Source organism: Microtus ochrogaster, unplaced genomic scaffold (assembly GCF_000317375.1).
Source record: "Microtus ochrogaster isolate Prairie Vole_2 unplaced genomic scaffold, MicOch1.0 UNK139, whole genome shotgun sequence".
Taxonomy (NCBI): Eukaryota; Metazoa; Chordata; class Mammalia; order Rodentia; family Cricetidae; genus Microtus; species Microtus ochrogaster.
The window spans coordinates 433,329-449,089 of NW_004949237.1; the positions used below are offsets into that span (position 1 = coordinate 433,329).

At 35.1% G+C, this 15,761-nt stretch overlaps 1 protein-coding gene across 1 annotated transcript in view; it reads right to left on the bottom strand.

The window, feature by feature from the left end:
- Positions 1-15,761, bottom strand: part of LOC101998679 (bile salt sulfotransferase 2-like) — a 49,893-nt gene that overhangs the window by 18,763 nt on the left and 15,369 nt on the right. The window contains exon 4 of the mRNA XM_005371921.2: positions 6,025-6,119. Within this exon, the coding sequence (XP_005371978.1) occupies positions 6,025-6,119 (95 nt within the window). The remainder of the gene's footprint in view (positions 1-6,024; positions 6,120-15,761) is intronic.

A 15,761-nucleotide genomic window follows, 5' to 3' on the forward strand; every position in this document is an offset into this window, starting at 1 on the left:
GGGGTTTTGATCCTACGTAATGTGCTGGCTTTGTGGGAGCCTAGCCAGTTTGGATGTTCACCTTCCTAAATATGGACGGAGGGGGGAGGACCTAGGACTTACCACAGGGCAGGGAACCCTGACTACCCATTGGACTGGAGAGGGAGGTGGAGAGGAGTGGGGGGAGGGGGAGAAGGGTAGGAGGAGGGGGGGAAGGGTGAGAGGAGGGGGAGGGAAATGGGAGGCTGGGAGGAGGTGGAAACTTGTTTTTTTTCCTTTTCTCAATAAAAAAAAAAGATATTCATCAGTATGACTATGGGTCAAGGCTAGTTAATGCACCCTCTCCTCTACTGCCCAAATGAGCTGCACAAATACAATACTTTAATCAAGAGCAGATATTTATATCATTAAGCCGAGATACACACTAAAGCAAAGCATTCATTTCTATAGTATATAAACAGTATTTTGGAATTTGGCCATAGTTCTCTTCAAACTTCTTCCTGCTTTTTGTTGGGTGAAGTATTTTTTGGAGGGAGGAGTGTTCAGCAGAGACCTTTCAGGTAGTCTTGGTCCATCAAACAACATTTGCCTGGAAGGAATCCACACATTCTTATACTCTATGGAAAAAAAAAGCAGAACTTTTCCAAAGTAACACATCTTTAGACCCAAATTTTAAAGTCATGAAAATTTAAAATATATATGCTTGTTTAGATTAGTAGTCTCCAGAATCAAATGTCTCTCTGCAGTCAAAAATTTCAAATAAAACACAATAATACACATAATTCAGATTACCTGAGTATATTCCATCTTTACGAGGCTTATTTTTCTTTATGCCTTTAATCTATGATTGTCTGTACTCTGTGTCTTTAAAGACTTTCTTTTATTTTTTTGTGAATGATTTACTTCTTTTTATAACTCTCTGTACTCTTTTTCATCGCTCTTTCAAGCTTACATGCATTTATCCAACACTGTGACCCATTTAGAGGTCTATTTCTCTCTGAATTTGTCTTTATTGCATATCTTTCATTGTTTCTGGCTAGTACTGCTTCTTCAAATGCTATGTGGTAAGGATATGAGTAAGACTGCTTTGTCTTTTGACTCTGCCCAATCCAACATATTGGAAGCATATTCACTGCCTCTGCAAGTCATGTACACTGCCCCAGTTTCAGGTATGTAGCAGGTCTATGTCTTTCCATTAAGCAGTTTATAACATGATGCTCACAAACCCCATTAAAGTGCAAGACTTCCTTAAAGAGCTAGAGTTTATGCTGCCAGCACAAACAAGGAAGTCACCATTTCTTATGCTGAGTCAGTAAGCCTTTTCTTAAAAGAGCCATGGCACCCCTGTTTGCTGCCAGTAAACAGAACTCATCTGAAAAAAAAATACCAGCTACAAGAAGCCATGTATAACTCTGTTTGTTTGTGTCTAACATTCTTTCCCAAGCTTTCTCAAGTTTTGTGTGGATGTAGTCAGACCCATGTTTCCACACCAACCTCTGTAGTTAGAGGTTGTTCATTCATGCCTAGCCACCGAGACCCAAATAACTACACAGAAACAGTATTAAGTAAAAGAATAGTTGTTCAATCACTTAAGCATATTGCTACCTATCTCTTATATATTAAATTAACCCAGTTCTACTAATCTGTATATTGCCATGTGGTTGTGTTCTACCAGTAAGGTTCCATCCAGTGTCCGGTATCTGTTTCCTGCAGTGCTTACACAACTTCTATCTGACTCTGCCTACTCTCTTTCTATGACTCTGTTTGGAGTTCCCACAGAAAATGTATGGCAAATTCCTCTATCTAGACTGGATACCACAGATATTCTTCTAACCTCCCTCCTCCAATTAATTGTACTATACTCTCACACAACTTCAACTGGTCATTCTTGGAAATGCACAGGCCACTCTTGTCAGGGAAGAGGTGACTTAACTATATATCTTCATATCCCCCTCATTCCCTTGAGTCTAATGATCCTATATTATCCTAGCTCTGCAGCAGAATACCTGCACTAATGACCCACATCTCTAGTTTATCTCACAGAAAACTCCTAACAACTCCTTCCCCAACTCACTGCTTTATCCAATATATCAACTCCATCAAACATTTTCTGGAAACCCACAGGCCAACCTGGGCAGGAAATCAGGTAAGGTAAATGAAGATCTTCACCTCTCCACTTGCTCTCCCAAGTTCAGTCTTCTAGTATTGTTCTTAGCTCTGTGTGGAGCTCCTGCTATAGATTCCCTCAGCCCAAATGACAGTCTCAAGAGAAAACACAGATCTTAATCTTCAGAGTTTCTTCTCACTACTCATTACTTTGTCCTAGCCCTAAAATTCATAAGAAACACTCTACAAACTGACAGGCCAATCTAACCAGGAAAACAAGTAAGCTAACGTAAGATCTTACCTCTCCCTTTATTCTTCCAAGTCCAGTCCTCAGGCTCATCAACAGCTTTATATCAAACCTTGTACTGTGGTCTGTTCTCACTCACTGTCAGGTGACTACCTAAGTAGTTCCAGTATGAAACTCTACTCCTTTTCCTACTGTGGATGTTTTTATGCCCCCTCCTATTCCATGCACATTTTTAAGTGCCAACTTTCTATATCCATCCAGAAATACATTTTATATAGAACCCCCAGTGTCCACATTTATGAGGATCTCAGAAGAATTAACTACCTGGCAACTCACAGTAACCATACTCTCCAAATTACCAGACAGGGCATTAGAAAATAAGGAAGTTAGAATTAATCTTACAAAGACAGAATCAGAAATCAGCACCTAGAATTACAAATTTCCCAATCCCAGATACAGAGATGTTATCTTAAAATGCAATCAATAAAATCTAGGAGAGTATGCCTTCACTAGAGCCCCAAAGCCCTACAACAGCAGGCCCTGAGTATTCCCAAATGGTTGAACAAGGAAAAAACTTAAAAGAGCATGTAGAAAGACAATACTGGTAGTTAAAGAGAAAATGAATAAATCCCATAAGGGAATCTCTGAAAACATAAAAAGTGGAAGGAAATGAATAAAAACGTTTAAAATCTGAAAGTGAAAATAGAATCAATAACAACAAACCAAATTTCAGGAAGTATACCAAAGAAAACTTTAGGAACTCAAACAGGAACCTTAGTGCAGAGCTTCATGACCAGTATATAAGAGATTAAGGAGTAATTCTCAGTTAATGAGGATAAAATAGAAGAAATGTATGTATTTGTCAAAAAAATTTAAATCTAAATAAACTCCTGTAACAAAACATTCAGAATATCTGGAACATTATAAAAATACCAAGTCTAATAATAGAAGTGGAGTCAGAAGAAGAAAAACCCAAGTCAAAAGCACAGAAAATATTTCAACCAACTTATAGAAGACCAACTCTCTAACCTAAAGAAGTAGATACCTATCAAAGTAAAAGAAGCATACAAGGAGACTGAATCAGGAAAGAAAGTCTCCTCAGCAAATAAAAATTATAAAATAATTTTAAAACAAGGGAAAGTTATGTTTGATTATGTAAGGACTGTAATGGGAGAATCAAGTGGGAAGGGGGAAAGGAAAGAGACTCAAGGGAGAAAATATGGGGAGGGACAATTAAAGTTAGGAACATTTGAGAGAACATATGCCACTTAATCAAGTAGAAATATTTTAAAGCATACACATACACACCCTTATGTACATCTGAAGGCAATGTAAATAATAGAACCTAATAATTGAGGAGATGGTGTCCCAAATGGGCATCTTATGTTTCCAAAATACTGAGATTGTGTTACATATAATTGAGTTGTTGGTCAAAGAAATATTATAGGAATGCATAAATAACAGAGGCTGTAGGTTGCTACCCGCAAACTGACAGCAATGCCCGGTTGATGAATAAAACACCTTTATAACTCATTGGACATGGAGTTACTGGGCTGGTGGCTACATAGAGCTTTCACCCCTAAATTCCAGCATGTTTGTTACAGGAAAGTGCTCTGCATGCTATTGAAAGAGAAATGTTAGCATGAAGCCAGTCACAAATCCTTTGATGGTGTCTGACCTACCTGCAAGATATGCTAGAGCAATGGTGGCACAAAGCTCATGGGAATAACCAGCCAACAACTGATTATAGTTAATACACACTCCATGAGAAAGAACACATATCTGGCACTGATTTGGTTTCCAGAGACTAAACTAGCCTGGGGACCTAGGATATAACCAAATAATACTTCTCTAAAAAAAGGAGTGACAAAATTAATCCTAATGTTATTCTGCTATGCTCAGATTAGTGTGTTGTTCAGCCATCATCAGAGAAGCTTCCTCCCAAATCAGTTGGAAACAAATAGAGATCCACAGGCAGATAACACATAGAGTGAGGTACTTTTGAAAGATCAGCTCTAAATGGTATGTCTCTACCAAAGCTCTCACTTTAGAATTCAGAGAACTCTTCAGAAGAAGAAAGAGCATAAGAGAAATAGAGGATGGAGGACACCAAAAAAACAAGGCCCTCATATGAACCCACAGACTATAGCACATGAATCATGTGCCAGCCAGTCTGCACATATTAGGGCTTCTAATTAAGTGATTGTATGAAGTTCCTGAAATTGTGAACATGCTGGTCTCTGTTTGTACCTTATATTTTGCTTTTTCCTTCTGTTGGTTTGTCTTGTCCAACCCTGAGGTGATAATACTGTTTCTTTATATCATATTTTACCTTGTTATATTTTTAAAAAAATAAATGAATTATTAAGCAAGAATTATAGTTATAATATTTATATCTATTTTATCTTTTATCATTACAATGGAAAACTATAACTATAACTATTTTTTAACTCTATTAAAGATTTTATATATTTACATATAAAGACTATATATTTTTGAGCAGCTTAATGATGGTCAAGTGTTTTCTCTGGCAGACTTCATGCTCAGTGTAATTTTTTCTTGTTCAGTAAAATATTCCATTGACATATTTATCTGTGATATGTAAATGATGGTTACCTTTGACCTATAACTTTCAAACTATTTAAACATCTGAGTCACTGATCAAATCAGAATTTTTTATGTTTATATAGTTGGTGTCATTATTAAGTAGAAATCATTAGAAGTTTTTTTGTTTTTTGTTTTTTTTTAGAAGTATATTTTTTAACTAAAGGAAAATAAAATGCACAAATATATTTAACATTACTTTTTAAAATTGTCTTTTAAAACAGTATCCTTTTTAGACTTGGTAGACCTGAAACCAAATATAAAACCAATGATGACCTAGATCCCCTGAACTATCTATCTCTTAATGCTATGCTTACAAACATGTGACATTCTCCAAGATTTTTTAATTTTCAAGATAAGATACATTTGAACACACACATAGTATTTAAACATATTGAAACGTAAACGTGACGTTTTAATTTAATGAAACCTTCAATGGTTAGGTAATGGTATGGTCTTTCAGTCTAGTCAACATATAGCCTTACTTAGTGTTAAAAAATTTTGGAAATTCTATACTAAGACTTTTGAAATCTCTAGTATATTCTATCTAGCCATACAGAACTATCTGTACTCGAGAGCACGAGACACAATCCTCCCAGACTGGTCTCAACCTGTGTATACCTGGTCAAATTTATGTATCACTCAATGTGGTTCATTTGCCTTCAGCACTTGTGCTCTTCCGGATCCCCATATGGATTTCATCTCTTTGTCCCTCTTCTTGCAGTCAACAGAAGAGGATATATATTTGGGCACAACAATGAAATGACACTGCTTTACTCATTCCCCACTGACCACTGGGCTTTCAGGTGCATCAAATATGTTGCATAGACAGAATTAAAAACTTATAGGGCAAGCGTGAGATATCCCACCCTACCTCAGGGAAAAATAGGGTAAAGAAGATGTGGATGATGGACAAGTAGGATGGAGAGAAAATACCAGTTTCAGATAAATAAAAGAGATAGGGCATAATCTTAATTTTAGTGACTCTTTATGAAACTAACACTGACTTGGAGATACTGAAGAATGTGAGGTACTCCATGGGGTGAGTTTTAGAGAGACTTTGTGGTTGCTGTAAGAATGATGGTTACCTTTTTCATTTCTTCATAGCTCACTAGCAGGAAATTCTTCCTTTCTCTCATTGACAACCAGTCACGGGTATGTTCAAACCATGATCCATATACCACTGTGTAAAGGGAAGTGAAAACTGTTAATTACAAATAATTAAAAGTGACAGGTTCCTGAAATTCTTCATTTTTCTGAAAAGGTAAGACAGCTTTATTAAAAACACTCAAGCCATTATTTTAGTATTCAATATGACATTTCACACACATACACACACACCACACATGCGCGCACACACGCACATACATACACAGAGAGAGAAAGAGAGAGAACTAAATTTATTAGTAATCTAGTAACTAGTAATCTTACAGCTTTACCTCTGATGCCATGTGGAGACATCCTCCTGGTGGGATGAAATGACAGAGGCATGTGTTTGGGAAAAACAATTATACCAATACAGTAATCCAGAGGGGTCTTGGCATGACCAGGCTTGGAGCTTTTATTACCATCATGTCATGAATGCTCTTAATCCTTTCTGAGGGAATCACCTCCCATTGGCTTCCAAATTTAAGGTTCCACCACTTCTCAATAAAGACCCTCAACACCCAAACTTACAATATAAGACAAGTAGAGACCTTCCAGGCATCACCTCATGCTTTCACACCAAAGTTTCATTTATATTCCTAGGGCTACCTTGATGAGTTCTCAACAATTCCTGATCTAGTGTGCTCTCTCCCCATCTCAGCATCCATTGAACACTTGTATTGTGTATTGTTTACCATTATCTGAAGAAATAACTGAATCAGGTCAGAACATTAGTCCTGGTCAGAGAAATAGGGTACACGAATTCAAGGAATCTAATATTTATTGGAAGTTGGGGTGGTAAAAAACAGAGAAGTTGTAGACATAAAGTGAGTTGAACATTACATGGCAGAATTAAGTCACTTAAAATAACTAAAAGCTGGGTTCATCAGAAAGCATTTATCTTGTATTTATGAAGACCTAAGTTTGTATCCGCAGAAACCATTCAAACATTGATTTGTTTTGTGTGTGACCCTCCTACTAGGACAAGGGAGGTGGAGACAGGAGAATGCACAGAAGCTTTAGACCAGTTAATCTGGTGCACACAGTGATGAACAAGAAGAAAGGTATTTTGTTTCAAACAATGTAGAAATTAAGGCTCAACACCTGATATTTTTTGTCTTCCATACTCAAGCACTGGCACAAGAACAGGCACATTCACATATTTGTATCCACACCATAATAATCACATGCCTACATGCATTAAAAGAAAAGTTAAAACCAACCCAAACGTGGGAGAACTTGTCTGTAATAAACCAAAACTCAGGAGGTAGAGAGAGGAGAGGGCCAGAGGTTCAATATCATTTTCAAGTACATAGTTAATTTGGGGACAACCTGGAATACAACAGATCCTCGCTGAAAACAAGCAAAAAGCAAAAACTATGTTAGTGAGAGCACCAAAAATAAACCAATGACATATATGCTGCTTATAATTAATAGTGGTTCTGCTTGGAAGTTATTTTAAAAGATATGTGTTTGTTTGGAGGCAAGGATTTCAAATGGTGTGTCTTTAAGGCTGCTTCAGTCTTGGTATATAGACAATATTAGCTTTGATACAGTTGAATCAATTCTGTGAATGTTGTACAATCCTACTTATCCTGGATTTTATTATTTTGTTATCATTTAATTGATATTTATCAAGTTATGAGACATAGTGGCTCTATCAAATAATAAAGATCTTGACCACAAGATCTGAGTATTAGTGTGGCACAATGCTCAATAAACAGACAAGTAAGTAGATTCCGTCTGGTGAAGTGTGCTATGAGGACAAAAAATGCAATGATAGAGATAAGAAGAATGGTATCTTCTATGCTTGTGTAAAAAGAATGATACCTATCAATACAACAATATGTTAAGTGAAATATAATGAAGGTGTGAATCAATGAACAGAGCAAAAAAAATAAGTCATCTGGTACAGAGAGGGATGTTGTATAGGAAAAGGAGAGGGAGTGAGAAATGAAAACAGAGAGCGAGAAAGAGAGGAGGGAGAGAGAAAGAGAATGTTGTTATACATGAACATTCAGAGAATATGCAAGGCCCTAGAAACTCGTAGTTAATGAAATATTTTTGAAAATATTTGTTATACTTTTATATATGTTTATGTGTTTTCATATGAGTATGAGTCTTTTTGAATGCCTGCAGAGATTAGAAGTATCAGTTCCTCTAAAGCTGAGGTAATGAAAAATTGTGAGCCACTTTATGTGTTCACTGGGAAACAAACTCTGCTCTTCTAAAAAGAATCACGTGATGTTTTGATCACTGAAGCATCTCTCCAGTCCCTAATGACAGTTTTTAAGAGAAAGCTATAAAAAACAATTGTATCACACAAGAAAAAGTAGAAATTAGCACAAATGATCTGCACAACAAATACATTGTAAATGAAGTAGTAAAGATAGAAAATGGAATGGTGGCATTATGAGATAGCAATTGGTTAAAAAAAGTACTTATCATATAAACCTGATAATCAAACAGTTTCTGTAACCCACAGAAATTAGAAATAGACAATTGACTCCACAAACTTGTTCTCAGGGTCTCACAAAAGTTTTGTGAGATGTGTGTATCTACAGATCATAATAAATAAGAAATTTTTAAAGGGAAAAATACAGTGTTAATTCAAGGTGTAGGATATGGTACAGTTCTATAAGAACAAAATAACAAAATAAGAAAATAGAAGTGATATCTGTCACCCTATGAAAAGATGAAATCTATGTTCACATGCATAGAAAACATTTTTGAAATCATTTCTAGAAGTTAGGAAAAGAGTGCTGTGTTCAATAACTTTAAGTATTAGTACAACCTATAACCACCTAGGAAGAGAATTTTAATGAGGAATTGTCTATATTACATTGGTATGTGGGCATATCTTGGAAAAGTTTTGTTAATATGTCATTGATGATATAGAAGGATAAAGTACATTGTGAACGGTTTCATTCCCAAAAAAAGCATAAGGAAAGAAAAGTAAGCTTTGGGCCAAAAACCAACAGATAACATAGTTATTGTCTCTCTGCTCTTGACTGAAACATATTGTTTTAACTTCATACCAAAACTTCTCATGTATAATAAACTGTAACCTGGATTTGAAAAAAAAAAGAAAAAGAAAAAACCTCCTTTTATCTCTAAGTTCCTTTGTGTAAAAACAGATGCTAATTCATATACAGGCAGAATTTGGGGTACTACATAGACAAGACTAGATGGGAAGCTCCCCTGCCTCATAATACTATAATTAAACAAAAAAGTACATTGAAACTGGCAAGATAGAAACAACAAGTAAAATGTAAAGTAAGTTCTGAACTCTGTCATAATAACAGATTTTTCAACTGAGATTTTATAAATCAGGAGGGAGGGACTGGAAAGTTGTATTTCAAGTTCTATAAGCAGTCAAGATCTACTTTTCTTTTCAGTTTAAAATTGTATTTCTCCTACAGATATGACAAATAGCTTCTGTATCCATCAAAGCTACTTGTCATATCTGAAGGAGCAATACAATTTTATATGCTATAATTTGCAAAATGAATTTATGACTACCAAGGTAGCTCTACAAAATACATTTGTAGGAGTCTTTTAAACTGAAAAGAAAAGTAGATGTTTTCATAAGACTGCAACAAGCATAATTTGTCTCTACTAGTCAACTTGACACAATCTAAAATTATTTGAGAAAGTCCCAGTTAAAGTATTGTCCCCTTCACATTGATCTTTGACCAAGTGTTTGAGTAGTTGTCTTGGTTGGTGAATGGTGTGTTAGGACCCAAATCACAGGTAGATTGATCTGGGTTTTATAAGAATAGTAACTGAGCATGAGACACTGTAGAAGTTAACAAGAGGATTTGTAAAATGGTTTCTACTTCAGTTCCTTCTGGAGATATGACCCTGACTTTTCCCAAAGATAGATTGTGACCTGAGTGTGAAAGATAAACACTTTCTTCCTCTCCATTGTTTCTGGCAAGTATGTTCTGTTACAGACTATATAAAGTAAACTAGAACAACAAGTAAACAAGAAATAAAGGAGAAAAAACTTGAGGTCCTTGACAAAGAACATCAAAATGGCAGAAATCAATAGACATCGTTCATAGCAACTGAATATTAATGTCAATTTCTAATTTCAAAAACACAGTTTAGCAGGTTGGAAAAAAGCAGGAATATATTTTTGTTTTACTTCATCATAAAAGACAGATGGAATGTTACAGTGAAATGATGAAAAATGTGTTCGGAGCTAATGGAGCTACAAAACAAGCAAGCGTTGCCTATCTAATCTGACAAAAATGAATTGAAACCAAATCTAGTGAGAAATTATATAACTTCCTTCTGATTAAGGGAACAATTCATGGAAATAACTGTACAATTCCAAAGACAGGTTCACTCAGTTCTATGCAGAAAATACTACTAGATGTAAAGAAACAGGCTGTCACCAGATGTCATTAATTAACCTGTATCCCAGTAGAAAATAAGCAGAATTAAATGACTTCATGGGTAAAATGGACATAAAGTACAAGTAAACATATTTTATGCAAACTCTTAAGAATGAATATACATCGTTCTCAGCATTGTATGGAATTTTCTTTAAAATAGATCAAGTATTAGAATACCAGGAAAGTCTTAGTAAATATGGGAAAATTGAAATAATTTCTTATCCTCTATCTGACAACAATTAAATAACTACAAATAAACAAGAGAAACTCTAGAAGGCAAACAATCTCATGGAGATTAAATAACTCACAACATATTTATGAATGAGTCCTTGAAGAAACAAGAGTAGAAAGACCCCTAAAATAAAATAAAAATTGAAATCTCAAATCCTTTAATCTGTGAGATGCAATGTAAATATCTAAAAGAGATATTTAAAGGTCAATGTACCTACATTAAGAAATCAAAGAGCTATCTAACGATTTTATTAATGATTCACTTTAGGGCTCGGGAAAAAGAACAAATCAATCACCAAAATCAATAGCTGGCAGTAAAAGATGTGCATCAATGAAATTAGTGAAATAGCAACATCAACAATGACATAAAAACAAGCATAGATTCAATGAAACAGAGTTGCTTCCTTCAAAATGTTAACAATATTGACAAAACTTTAGATATACTAATCAAAATGAAGAATTAATACCAAAGCTAATACAGTAAGACATGAAAATAGAGACAAAATGACAAGCACCAGTGGAATTCAAAAAAATGTTAGAGTTTACATTTAAAAATCTCAACTAGGGGATGGAGAGATGGCTCCGAGGTTAAGAGCACTGACTGTTCTTCCAGAGGTTCTGAGTTCAGTTCCCAGCAACCACATGGTGGTCACAACCATCTGTAATAAGATCTGGTACCCTCTTCTGGCCTGTAGGGACACATGCAATTAGAATGCTGTATACATAATTAATAAATAAATCTTTTTTAAAAACACTCACCTATAGTAGAGAAGCTAAAACAGGAATGGATTCCTGTATTGACAAAGACTACCAAAATTAAATTAAAATGACATTTGAGAAAAGTAAACAGGTAAGGACAGGAGAAGTCTTAGCAATTAAAAGAATTCACAATTCTTTGAAAGGACCAGGATTCAATTTCTAGGATCCATATGGCAACTCACAATGCCTTCTTCTAGCCTCTGAGGGCACCATATACATATTCAATAAATACATATATATGTAAGCAAAACACATAAAACAAAAAAATCTTTAAAAATCATCAGGGCTGGCCCTGCCCCTTAGCAGTGCCTCTGACATCAGGTAAAGGCACAAAAATGACCAGGGCTAAACAACTTAGCTATGACTGAGGCCAGATCTAGAGTCTTGAGTTGGCCAACCCCATTACCTATCTCATCTATGAACTGCTGTAACTGGTGAAAGTTCCAATCCTGTGAAACTGTAGAGTCAGAATCTCCATGACTCTGAGCAATAGTAGGTAGGATATCTGAGAGGAGTCTGGATAAGTTTCCAATCATTGACAGTATAGCATAAGCAAGAGATTTTGAGTCAGACCAACAGCTCAGTTCAATGACTATTTTAAGTAAAACTGGTTGGCAAAAGATACTGCATTGAAACTTCCATGTTACATAGTCCCTCTGTGTTTGTGGATTATAACAAAGTTATCTTTTATTGTACAGCTAATATCCTCTTATGAGTGAGGACATATGATGTTCGCAAGCAAAGTTTGTTGCAGATGCTGTCTTTTTTCTATTATATAATTTTGTTTTCTTTTTGAAAATCAAGCATCTGTAAGTGTGTGGATTTATGTCTTGGTCTTCAATTTAAATTCATTTATCCACCTGTCTGTGTTTATACCAATACCATGGCATTTTTATTACTTTAGCTTTGGAGCAATGCTTGGAATTAGGGATGGTTGTTCTTTCAGACATTATTTTTTATAGGACGATTTTAAGCTATCCTGGATTTTTTGTTTGTCCATATGAAGTTGAGTATTGTTCTTTCAAGTTATGTAAATAAAGAATTGTGTTGAATTTTTATGGAAACTAAATTTAATCTGTAGATTGCTTTGGTAAGATGATTATTTTTTTTCTACATTAGTTCTACAAATCCTTGAGAGTTTTTCATCTTCTGATATCTTATTTAGTAAAGTAAAATACTCAACATCTCTTTCTTTAAAAACTATTTTTAATCTGGGTAGTGGTGGCACATGCCTTTACCCAGCACTTAGGATTTCTGTGAATTTGAGGCCACACTGGTCTATAGAGTGAGTGCCAGGACAGCTCCAATGCTTCACAAAAAATTTCCCGTCTCAAAAAAATTCCTGTCTCAAAAAACTTCATTTTCATTCTTTATTTTTTTGTGGATATTGCAATGGTGTAAGGCAAATATGGAAGGGCTAGAATATGAGTGGAACTGGGGTGCATGATAAAAAATTCTAAAAGAATAAATAAAAATAATATTACAAAAAATACTCAGTTCTATACCAGGCAATGATATTTCAAAAGTACTTAAAAACAATCTTGCTACAAGATAGTAATTACTCATCATCTTTTCATGAGGTCAACCCATCAGGAGTAAGGGGTCTGGTGGAAGATTAAGCCATCATGCAGGAAGTATTGTAATTATTGCCTTGTGAATAAAATAGCTGTTTTTTTTTGTGTAAATTTATCAATGTAGCTTACTCCTATCTGTTACAAATTTGGGATTTACCTCCCATGGTTCAGCACTATTTGAACTACCTGTGAGGACACTCATACAGTCAAGAAGCCTGTTTCCCACTGCCAGGTTTTTGCTCCTTTCTCCTATGTAAACGTTGAGAAATATCTTCCTACAATTATCTTTATTGGTAGGCATTGGGTCAGTGTTTAGGGTCCAAGTAAAAATTTTCCATTTAAGACCTTCCCATATATCCAATGACATAGAATTACTACATGCCCAAAGCTGTTGATTCATAGCTGCTAACATACATAGAAAAAATAATTATGTTTTGGTTTTATGTCACATAGATAAGAAAAGTGATGCAAAAACTAATCTTGCATTAAAAGATTCTTAACTCCTCACTTTCACATTCACCTCAGTTTACTCATGATTTTAGTTCAAGAGATTTACTACCTGTGTCTTACTCTCAGGAAAAATACTCATCCATGTAACCACAGTGTGGAGGAAGACAAACCTTCACTTGTGCCTCTGACCTGACAGTTTAGAGATTTTGATCTTCTTTTTGTATAAACTAAAGCAAAGATTTGATTTCACATCTAAAAGGCCCTTAGGGTTTGTTCATATTTGACAAAAATGCTAATAAACCAAAGGCTATAAATGTCCCTTGTCTGTTTACATATGTTACCTGATCACTCTGTATGCCTGCTAGATTTTGTGGATCTTTATATCTGAGTAATAACAAAGAGAAGCAGGAACAGAATACAGAGCAGTAGTTGTAGAAGTAGCATCCCAGGAATTAGCAGAAATAAGAAAATAAAGAAGAGGAAGAAAAAGAAATAATAATAATAATAATAAGAGTAGGAGGAGAAGGAAAGAGAGGAGGACGAGGAAGAGGAGAGGAGGAAAAGGAGGAGGAAGAGGAAGAGGAGGAAGGTATCAGAGAATTGGGATTGAAATTAGAATTGAGCTAGAGAATTAGAGCTACAAAATTAAAGCCAGGACAGAAGTTTTAGAATTGAGGACAAGGAAGGGACAACATTAAAAGAGACATTCTGAAAGATAATCATATGAGTTATTTAATTTTTCCCTCAGATCCCCTAGCAATATTTCCTTCTCTGGCTTTAGCACCTGAACTGAACTCTGTAGGGGTCCATCTATGCTATTTAATTTATAATTATTGATATTTGTATATGGAATAGTCCTGCACTGTCTTTCTTAAAGAAAGTCAACTTGATCATGGTGAATCATTGTTTTCATATAAGTGTCTCTCTGTGTGTGTGAATGTGCATATGCATTTACATGTATATATATATATATGTATATATATAATTGTGTTAGCATATACATGTACAAGTTAAGAGAAGAGGAAAGATGATGTGAGATTCCATTCTATATGCTATGAATATGTTTTATTACCACTGGATAATAAATAAGCTGTTTTGTTCTAGGTCAGTCTGGAATATTCAAAGTTGGGAAAACTAAACTGAATACAGGGAACCAGGAGGTAGAGTCAGGAATATGCCATGTAGATTCTGGAGAAGAAAGATGGCATGTAGCTGCCCACAAAGCAGTAGATAACAACCCAAAAGCCTCAAGATAAAATATAAAATAACAGAAATGGTTTAATTTAAGATGTAAGAGTTAGTTAACAAAAAACCTGATCTAGTAGGCCAGTCTTGAATTAATATCATTTCTATGTGATTATACAGGTCTGGGTGCCTGGAAAATGAAAGCAGAGTGTCTGTTTACAGAGAACTTCTGAGAATGAGTTCTTCTTGAGAAGTATTACATCTATGATAACCAGGGATCATTGTCTGTACTTTTTATTTTGTTGAATATTTATCTCATTTTTATATTAAGACGGGACTTCATGAAAGTACTATGATGGAGTGCCTTCTTTTTCTTCTTTTATGGAACAGTTCAACAATTTTTTTCAAGTCCTCTGAATGTCTAGAAAAATTCATATAGACATGAACATTTTTAGCTTAGAGATTATATTGGGGTCATCTTGCTTCCTATTTGTGGATTGAGGTGTTAACACCCAGTTGCTTCCACACTACCATTCATGCTACCCTGGTGCCATGCTTCCTGTGATAGTGATGATCACAATTATCAATTATCTCTCTAGAGCCATAAGTCTCAAAGAAAACCACATTTTTATTAGTTTCCTTGCTATTATTGTTTTATGACAGCAATAGAAAAGTAGTGAATACACCAAGGATTTGAGGCCCTCTTTAATGAAAACCTCAGCACATGAAAGACAGAAACTGATACAGATATTAGGAGATGGAAAATGTCCCCATAGTCAGAGACTAGAAGAATTACTATATGAAAATGACCATCCTACCAATAGCAATGCACTTGGGATTGGGATTCAACACAATCCCAATCATGATTTTAGTGTCATTATCCACAAATATGATGAACATGGGATGTATTCACTCATAATTGGTTTCTAGCCATAAATGAAAGACATTGAGCCTATAATTTGTGAATCTAGAGAAGCTTTATAAGAAGGTGAACCCAAAGAAAAACATCTAGTTATCCTCCTGGATATTGGAAGTAGACAAGATTTCTGGGCCAAAATTGGGAACTTGGGGGTGGGG